General features: G+C 32.3%; 1 protein-coding gene across 2 annotated transcripts in view; it reads right to left on the reverse strand.

The window, feature by feature from the left end:
• The window catches only part of MKLN1 (muskelin 1), a 284,216-nt gene that overhangs the window by 66,678 nt on the left and 206,506 nt on the right, over nucleotides 1–11,032 (reverse strand). For both annotated transcript variants that reach the window (XM_006910511.2, XM_025045829.1), the window contains 2 exons: nucleotides 7,596–7,673; nucleotides 5,418–5,483 (listed from right to left, as the gene is read on the reverse strand). In XM_006910511.2, the coding sequence (XP_006910573.1) occupies nucleotides 5,418–5,483; nucleotides 7,596–7,673 (144 nt within the window). The remainder of the gene's footprint in view (nucleotides 1–5,417; nucleotides 5,484–7,595; nucleotides 7,674–11,032) is intronic.

An 11,032-nucleotide genomic window follows, 5' to 3' on the forward strand; every position in this document is an offset into this window, starting at 1 on the left:
AAATACATTATTTCTTTTAACTCTCACAACTTAATTTATTATTCTCATTTTTATTATAACTATTCAAGATCAAACAAAAAATCAGTGGTAAAGTCAGGAGGATTCAAAGCCAGGTATGTCTAACACACACACAGCTTTCTCACAAAGTCAACCCGCAACCACGACATTTGGTGTCATATCAGTAAGACTGGATTTTCAAAGACTTTAAACACAATCTCTTCGAAGGTGATTAAGATCAACCTGATTCAGAGAGCTCTGGTACATTCATGATAAAATCAATACTTGAAGTATATTAAAGCATCTTGGTAAAAAATCATGCTATTAATGGTTTTATAATAGAAATAGAAGGATTTCTAGAGAAAAATTCCAAGGATATCCCAGATTCTGCTCTTGTACCCAAACTAAACTTAAAAAGCACCAAGTGTTACCCTAAAGAATGCAAAGCTCTATGTAACACTTAATTTTCCCACCTAGATCCCAAGGTAATCAATCATAACTACAGTTTTAGAAAAGCACAGACTATATAATAGAATAAAACAAGCAGAGTCATCAAAAAGTTTAAATATATTAGAATATAACCAACAACATAAATTCACCTCAGAAAAATACTAGCATATTACAATAAATGACATCATAACACGCTCCACTCATCAAGGGTTACAGCAATATTAGAGTGCAGTTTCCAAGTAAATATTTTTCTTTCCACTTAAAGGAAAATGGATTTTAAAATTTTGATTCAATTCAACAAATATTTAGTGCACGTCTGCTCCATACCAGCTCCGTTGCCATGAAAATAAATAAAGCAAGATTTTTGTCCTTCCCCCCTCAATAAGACCACTAGGCTGGGGGTTGGAGAGAGGGAAGCTGAACAGATAGGATTGGGATACATAACACCTATATAAGCAACTCTCAAACAATATGGAAATCATCTCAGGAAAAATAATAATATGAACAAAGTGCTACGTAAATACAGGAAGGGAAATAATGACTCTGCCTGGATCTGTCTCCTCAATCCCAAATTAATATATCCAACTACTTACTTGACATATCTACTTGGATGTCTAACTGGCATCTCACACCTAACCCATCTAAAATGGAGTTGCTGAACAATCCCCCATATTTGATCTTCTCGTTTTACCCATCTAAGAGAATGACTACACTATTTTTCTAATCATCAGGTCAAAACCTTGAGTCATCCTTCACTCCCTTCTCTTAACACTTCAAATCCAATCCTTTAGCAAACTCTGTTGCTCTATACAACATCTTCAAAATATATCCAAAATTTGACTAATTCTCATCATTACTGTACCCACTCTAGTATAAGCTAATGCTATCAACACTTTTCTGGTAAGTGACTGCTTCCCAAAAGGTCTGTCTGCATCTTCCCTTCACCCAGTCTGTCCTGTTAAAATGAAAGACAGTTCACGGCATTTCTCAATATCCAACAGTGTCATCCCATCTCATTCCGAACAAAGGCCTAAAAGACTCAACACAATCTGTCCCCCTCACTACATCTCTGACTTTAATGTCTATTATTCTCTTCCTTACACATCTCAGAATAGCAACAAATAATCTGGGAAAAACCAAGAGTAGGGGAGAGGTGGGAAACAGTTTTACTTTGCAACATTGAATACTTATGTGGAGTAAGTAATTTTATTTGAATTTTTACTTGAATACCTAGTTTGGCAATATTTACCATGATTTCAAAAATAGACAAGTTTAACCCTTTAAAAATATGGTGATAACTCTTCCTAGTAAGTTCCACAAAGGCAGACAGAAAAAAATACTGTACATCATTTCTAGTATCCTGGGCCCCTTAAAGCCCATTCATGAAGCCTCATCTAAAAAAAATATGTAAATATTTATAAGAATAGAGAATGATGACAGAAAAGAATATAGACAGCAATGGTTAGCTAAAACAAAAGACTGGGAATGCCAAGGTATAAAAGTTACTAGTCTTTTGAATAGTATTTTAAAACTTCTTTTGTTTTCTTTTGATCATAGCAGAGTCCTGTATCCTGCCCTGCCTCAAGCTTGCATCACCAGTCCCTACCTCAAACCTCAACCCACACCCCGTATATACACACATGTACACTCTCAACTCAGTTTTAGAGAAAACGTCTAAGATTTTGGTGAAAAAAGAGACAGTCACATCACAAAGTGTGACATTCTGCCATTCTCTGGCTCCACGATCATTTATCTCTTAATGTGGTTCCTTGTTCCCTTTCTTTGGTCCTAACAAGCAAGTTGTCCTTAATATTGCAAAGAATAGTTCCTTCTACAATGAGGTCTCCTTGGCATTTCACCTTGTACCCTAAAGAACCTTCCCAAATAAATACAGTTCCTTCCTAAAAGGAATGCTAGTAAATAAAATTTTCTCCAACTTATAATATGTATTAGTTGTAAATATTTTTGATACTACATTTTTAAAGTAGAAAATTTAAAACCTCTGGTAAGTACCACCGAGACATATGAATGTCACTATTTTGGTATGTGTTCTTTTAGTTTTCCCCTCCATGGTCAACAATAAAATTAAAAAGAGTCATCACTTCTACCTCAATTTCCATTTTGAGATATCAAAATGAAGATGAGAGAAATCAAGTAGCATCTTCTTTGAAACACATTAAAGTTTTTAAAAAATGAAAGGAAGAATTCCATACCAAGATGTTTTACACACCATTCCTATTACTCATATAAAGGACCACTTGAATCTAGCTAACTCTTTCATCTTTAACATTCATGTACAGTTAGTACTGTTTCCACACCATTAGCAAAAATGTAACATATTGACCATCAAGCCCATCTGAGTTATAGGCAACTTTCATATTAATTGACCATCCATGATTATTTAATTATACTAGATTTTAAGTTTCTGGTTCCTTTTAAAGGCTCAAAATCTAGTTTTATAATCATCCATGGACCTAAAAAAGCTTGACCTGGCATTCGGAAAGTTAAAAAAAAGGGCACTGAAACATATAAAATGGCTCTAAATAAAAATTCCTCTACTGGAGAAGTCCCTAAATTTTCTATGGTGGAATTATTTGCTTAAAAATACATTTCCAAAGTACTTCTATTACTTTTTATAAACTAGTGCCAATACTAGAAGTATGGATACAGGTCAGTTTTACTTTGTAGACTAATGAATCCTCAGAAGTTATCAAAAAGAGATTATTTTCTTCTAAAGATCCCAGCTGAAATAATATCCATAACTATAATAGTCATTTTTAGTATGCTTTCTTATAACTATTGCTTCTAAAGCAAATTAAGTAAATACTCAATTCTTTTCCTCTCTTTGAGATATTTTTTAAAGTCAGTGGTAATAAGGGACTTGACCACCAAGAATTTGCTAAAATCCTATTATAATGCATAAAACAAAGATATTATAGGAAAAATATTTGGACCTTTAACATGCAACTGTAAGTATATCACTTCAAGTATCTATGACCTGAAAAAATAGTTTTTAATGTTAGTGATCGGCTCACATTAAGTTCTGTCATGACACTGGCCTATTATTTAAATTTTTTACTTTCCTTTTTCAAAATTCATTATAAAAAAAAGAGGAAAATTATTTTATCTTTTCTTACACATGTACTTTACCTATCACATATGGTCCCTCTCCTATAACAATCAATACAGTAAACACTGAAAATGCCTTCTGCCCCCTGATAAGGTGGGCTTTAAATTCTAAAGTAAACCATATTACTTTCACATTTAAGGAAAGCAGCATTTTATTTAGAAAATTAAACAAGCTTTTTCAAATAAACGTTCTTCTTCAGTATATTACTGCTGTTATTTTTTTAAAAGTTTAATAACATTTTCAATTATGACTGAGAAAAAAAAAAGCATTATAAATTCCACTCTATTCAAAAGAGGGAAAAAGCTACTAGAGACACTCTAAACACAAATTTTCATCTCCATTTTCATAAAGTAACTTTTCTCTTTTTCATTTTTTTACATTTATTTATTTTTAATTCTTTAATGTCATCATATATTTGACCCCTTTTACGCAAAGTGACTTTTCTAGGTTACAAAAAACAATTTGTATATAAATCTGGTTCTTTAAGAAAGAAGCATATTTGTACTTATTGGAGTCTCGGGTAGAAAAAAAGATGCTAAGGCTACAGCTGAGTCAGCCTATTTCCGTGGGAGGGAAGCAAGGAGGCGGCCAACATCAGGAAAGCAAATCCCTATGCTTTGAAATTAATTTTTCCCAGACCCTAATAATACTTTTAAACAAACTCACAGGTTACTATATAAATTCAGTAGTTAATTTTAAGTAAAATATTATAATTTCTCTTCTTTTTATAAAACGTTTGTGAAAATATATTAATGCCTAAGTTACCTACACTGAAATAATTTTTACTCTTAATTATTTTATAATGTGAGTCAACAAAAACAACTTATTTATTCCTGAAGCACTATGAGTCAGCATAACAGAACAGAAATGAGTATTAAAAAAATAAAATATTACTTTGATGAATGTTGGCACTCTATGCAGTAGTTTTCTAAAATCAAATAATATATAGTAAAATTATACTAAATTCTTGGTATTATTTCCTTTTCAGGATGGTAATTTGAAACTTACTATAATTTTATCATTAATCTCTAAATATAACGGTATTTAAGTTGTCCTAAGCCTAAAGAAACCAAAGTAAAACTCTCAATACAAAGTTATAGAATAAAATTTAAAAGAAGCAAAGAATAACTAAAACAAATTATTTATAGTCTTGTGAACAGTGTTTAGCAATTAATAGATCCTCTATCACTTAAGCCAGCAGTCCCCAATCTTTTTGGCACCAGGGACCGGTGCTCCTGTGAGAATCTAATGCCTGATGATCTGAGGTGGAGCTGAGGCAGTGATGTGAGCGCTGGGGAGCAGCTGCAATTACAGATGAAGCTTCGCTGCCTTGCCTGCTGCCCACCTCCTGCTGTGCGGCCCTGTTCCTACCAGGCCTCTGACCGGTACCTGTTTCTGGCCCAGGGTTTGCGGACCCCCGACTCAAGCTACCTAATTTGATATTCTTTCCCTTTAAAGATACATCTTAATTCTCTTTTATTGCTACAATTCCCATTTAATAGCATTAAAATATAAATGTACTGAAAACCCAGAAATATTTCACAATTTACTATGAAAATCAAATACATGTAAAACTACACACATACACAGAGCTATAAAGGGTTATACATTACATTTCTTTTAGGTTATCTAATGTCATTTGTGCAACACCCTCTCTGTCACATGCCACTGCCTAGTTGAGATTATACCTGTGGCTAATATCTATCTTCTTTGCTACTTGGTTATGGCCAATGACATTTAACCTTTGAAATGAATCAAAAAATGCATATTCATATTTTCCTGATATTTTAAAATGCATAATTTTTAAAGGAATTTACTTTCCATTGCAAGTATTCCTCACCTGACTGAACATCAATAACCATCTGATGGCCCCCTCTCATTCCTGGTCGGTTATCTTCTCCATCACCTAAAGTATAAACAATATTGTCTTTTAAAGAAATAACACAGAATAACCATAAAAGCAGAGTTAACTTTATAAGTAGTAAAAATAACACTTACTCTTATTCTTTTGATATTAAGAATTAAAAAACGACTCAAAAGAAATATGACTTATAGCTACGCTTATAATTATCTTGCTTTGTTTCCCAACTGCTTCCAGGTTACTGATGCAATTGAAAGCTACTTCCAATGTACTTATGACCGATGAAATAAATCAGTAAAGAGAGAGGATATTCTACAAAAATCTAAGGCAAAAAAACTCTATCAACTACTGGAGCGACAAAGTGAATGTGGAAAACAATTATAGAGTTAGATATCAGGTCTATATTCCAGGCATAGTTTATTAATAGATTGAGCAATTTTAAAGTTCATAAAACTAGCTACTGAAAACTAAGAAATTATTGTTTTATATTAATAATAATTTTCTTACTGTTAACTTTGTGCCAATATTTCAGAAATTAATTTCCACATAATGTTCTATTTTATTTGAGTACTGACTGAGAAAATGTAAGATTTGCTTTCCTTTGATTCTTATTTCCATCACAGAGCTTAATAGGCAGGTTTAAATATCAGTGAAAATTTTAAGCTTTTATAGAGGAAAACTATCGTTAAACTAGTATCTAATCTTACTTTATACAAAATCCTATTCATTTATATGAAGATAAAGCTTCATATCAATGGTTCAGTAGGTTACAAGATTCTAATGTCTTACTTGATATAAAGCAGAAAAACTAAGGTTTTCTTTTTATAACTCTCACATTAACTGAAATATATTACTTTGCTAGTAGCTTTTTTTGTGTCGACTTTCTTATGTAAAATAAGGAACATACGACTTTTCACAAATTTCACAGGGTTACTATGAAAAAGACTGAAATGTCACTTCTTTTGTATAGAAAATAGGATGCAAAACTCAAGCTTTTCATTACTACTGTATTTAAGAGCTAATCATTCAGCAGTTCTCTGCAAATTCTTTCTCCTTTCTAATACTAGGTTTAGATTTTACAGCTCATTATCATTGAAGTTTTGCCCTTTTCTTCCTTCTCCCCCATCAGTCAGTATTGCCACTCGCAAGAAAGAATTAAAAAACATTAAAATTTATTGTCAGTATGTTTGTATTTTATATATTTAACCCATTCGTTTTCAAATACACAATTACAGGCTGTTTGCCATACTATCTGTTTCTTTGAAGAAAATTACCTCATACATGACTGATAAAATAATGTTCATATGACATAGAAATTATGGAAGTTCATAAGGAATTTTCTCCAGTATATTAATGTTGATCACAGGAAGGATTTCTCACAATTAAAGAGACGGCCGTAGCAATCAATATATGAAGACCATAAGAAAAAAACTGTACATCCATAGAACTGCCGTCCTTTCATGAAAGTAGTTACATTCAAGAATTGCTACACTTTCCACCATTAACCATCTGGTACAGCAGTGAGTGTAGATGAAGTGACAAAAACTTCCTCCTTTTGAAAAAATGGATTGATGAAGAAGACTACGCCCTGGATCAGACTTTAAATTTCGATTAAAACAGTCTTTATTAGAAGCAAATGCCCCTAGGATCTACAGGTCAAAGAAAGAAGCATGAGCTCCAGGGTTTAAAGCTCCAAATTCATTGTGATGCTCAATATAAATGAGCATCATAACGATTTAACTATACTAATGACATTTATATTTATTAGGATGACTACACCTGTTTTTATTATTATCTGGTTATAAAGTTTCATCTAGAATGATATGCTTCATGTCTACTTTTCTCATAAGCCCTAAGGTTTTCAGAAACACTTTGGCATTACAACACAATAGCCTATAATTTTACAGTGTCTCTATAAAAGCAGTTTATGACGGTATTCTCTATAAAAATTGCCCAACCTTATGTTATAGCAGTAAAACAAAAAGGTGTAAAAGAAAATTTTAATATAATAAACTCTGCCATCTAGTTAAGGAAACTACATTTTGCCTTAAATATCTGCTTTTCATTAACAGGGCACTGTGAAACTTCAGCTACCTTGGGAAAAAAATGAAACTGACATTAAAGCAAAAGCATCCCCATTTAGAAGGTGGGGCTTACCTTTGGTGCTTTTGGGAATGATTTGACTCCATCGTGGCTTATATTCCTGTTGACTGATATACTGATTGAATAAGCCATCTGAAATATCAAAGAAGGAGAGAATTACAGCTTATGCTTTTTATTACAGCAAAAAAGATAAAAATGTAGAAGCCTACATTAAGGGATATTACTAATATATCATTAATACAATAGCACATGTTCATAAAATGTCACTTCAGTTTTCGTGTTACCTCAAACATAAACAGGAAAGTATTAGTTGACACAGCCATAGAAACAAATTGTTTTAATGGCAGCTCAGGTTAAACTTACTATGTTTTCCCCGTTTTTGTCATTACTAGACAAGAAAATGGGAGCTTCAACAATTTTGATTTAGGCTCTTGTGCCTTCAGAGAAAAACAAAACTAATCTTTTGAAGTGAAAGTTCCATTTTTATAGTTTGAGTACAAAATTACAGAGATAAAAGTACCAGTAATAGTAATATTTATTGACTACTTACTAATGTTAGAATCCATGCTCTCTTACTTATCTAGTTTAATTCTAAAAACAACCTTATGAACTAAGCATTATCATCAATACATCAATGTGTATTCAGAGTTATTAAGAAACTTAAAATCATGCAGCTCTTAAGTGGTGAGGCTGGGACTCATGTTTATGCTTTACCTACTCGTGAATTTGTTTCATCAATGAATTCTTAATCTACTTCTTAAGGAGTTGTTACACTAGTTACTACAATGGTCATAGATACTGAACTCCCCACATAAAACCATTCTACCTCAAATAATTATCAAGCCCTAATCCCATACCCCTCAACAACAATTAGTTGGTATGGAACACAACTCTGGCTAATGAAACAGGAGGATCTTCTGGGGGAACTTCTAGGAAATGTTTCCTTACTTCTAAATGGACAGAGAAGAAAAATTTACTTTTATTCCTCTAAAAATTTTCATATTTGTATGCAATGTACACACCAGCTACATACAGCCAATTAGTAAGAGGTATGAGAATGAAATCAATTCTATAATGATGACAGAGTAGACAGAGATAAAGAAATTGGATCACTGAATCAACCAACCATGAAAACTAACTCTAGACTTCTAACTTCTATATATGATATAATAACATTTACTTATTTTTTAAACTAGGGTTTTCTTTTACATAACCCCGAATATATTATAATTTATAAAGTTACTTTTACTATAGATTCTTTCATTTGACTGATTTCAATCTGAATAAAGGTTTTCCCTTTTGATTCGTTTAGTCATTGAAAGCAAATACTTTTCAGAAGGATTTATTAAAACTGTTCTCTGTGACTTGTATAATCGGCAGAAATCTCCCTAATCTTTTTCTTTTCTGGGTAATTATGAAGCTCAATTGTAACCACACCCTTCCGTTTTCAAGTCTTTCAGATGGCTTTTCAGATGGCTTTAACTGGAAACTTCCATTTATACACGCACCCAGTTTCTCTTTGCTTTTGGGCCTTTTCAAAATTCTTATAAAGAGAGCGTTCTAATATTCTTCTCTCCTTTTAAAATATAAAATTAGCATTTATTTTTTAGTTGTTAAAGTAAAGGGAACAAGTAGATTCACAACTTATTTTAGTGAGAGTTTTGCTATTACATATAATTTACCTCCAATGGGCCTTTCTGACAATTATGGCCCCATATAGCTTACTCTAATACTCTTCCCCCATTACAAGAGCTGGAAATCCTTTCTTCAGATACAATATTGTGGGGCTCCTATTAGTAGTAAAGATGATAGTAAAAATATTAATCCTAAATTTAGAATTACATAGAAATAAAACTAATTAAATTTTATTCAGTTTTGGGAAAGGCACATAAAAGTTAAATAATCCTTTTTATAAAACCTTGAACAGAGAAGATAAAATTATTCAATAAAGACAATGATTTTAAAATATACACTAATTCTACATAATGGCTAACTGAAGAGGAGAGAAAAAGTATGAGACTATATAAAAATGAGCAGAAAACTAAGGGAGATAAGAAAGCTACAAACATGAAAAATACAAAGCAAAATTAGAGAAAATTGGAAAAGTAATACATTATACATTTTTTAATAGTAATCAATTGCCACATTACCTAAATCTCCCATACTAATTAATTAGTTACATGACTTTTGAAAAATCAGGTACATTCTTTTTCAGTAGAATTGGTGTTTAAGAGTTGGATAAGGCCTGAGGTTTCTTCCAAATTCAGGCATACAAGAATTTCACCATTGTTAGAACCAATATATTTACTGAACTACATGTGTCCAGTTGATTCCACTTTATGTTCATCTTAGGAAAGTATCTTCTCTTTCCCCCTAAGCCTTCTGTGACTGCTCTGAAAGACATATCACAATCTCACTGGGGAAAATTCTAAGAGTTCCTAAAGCAGTGATCCCAGAAACAGTTCAAATTAGAAAAAGGACCCCACCCTGGATCATAAGTCATTCTGAACACCACAGGTAAAATTAAAGTCTCTAACTGCTTTTTCAACCAATTCTTCTAGCCCCACTCTTAACTAACCTGAAAAGCTTACAAATACTCTACTCATCAAGATCTTCATATTATTTTCTTCTATGAAACACAACTGTCCTAAGAAAATACTGTCAGTAATTTTCAAAAAAGCAAACTCTCAAGCATTACATAATTTTTATAAAATAATTTTGTTAACACAGACACAGATGGAAACAACAACAACAACAACACTGACATATACCAAAAGGTTAAAAGAGATTTTCTTGGGTTGGCAGGATTAGGGTGACTGTTGATTTGAGGATTTCTTCGTTGCACTTTTCTGTTTTTCCAATTTTTTACACTGAGCACTATAATTACCAGAAGGAAAGCCACAAAACAACTAGATATATGGAACTATTTTTTAAATCTTGGGAGAACTTTGTAACATATTGTTATACCAACATAAGCCATTTTCACATCCTTTGTTAACCCTGAAATGTCTATTCTTCACAGCTCACTAGACACGTCCATACTTCTACAGGCAGTGCTTTGGACATTGACATTTGCTTGTTTTTAACAATGAAAAAGAGAGCCAAATATGCCCCAAGATTTATAATCAGGTTTGCAGAGTTATTACTTCCGAAATTTAAAAAATTAAGTATTCCAAATGTAAAATATTAGAAACTACAATAATCTTGCTCTAGGAAGATAAAATTAATCTTCTCTTGAATAATGATAGTTAACAGAACAGCATCAAAGATGCTCAGTATACAATAAATACTTAAAATAAGGAAAAAAAAAAAAGGCAAGGAGTAGGAAACTTTCCTAGCCATTGGCTGGTTGACAGTTCCTTTGAGTCATCTTGATGTTATTAAGTGCCTGAAATTTAAACAAACTTCTCATAAAAGTCCTACTTCCAAGAGAGCATACTCCTAATACATACTGAAACCCTGACAAGCCACACCACTTCACAAAGAGTCGT

This window comes from Pteropus alecto, unplaced genomic scaffold (assembly GCF_000325575.1).
Source record: "Pteropus alecto unplaced genomic scaffold, ASM32557v1 scaffold22, whole genome shotgun sequence".
NCBI classification, from domain to species: Eukaryota; Metazoa; Chordata; class Mammalia; order Chiroptera; family Pteropodidae; genus Pteropus; species Pteropus alecto.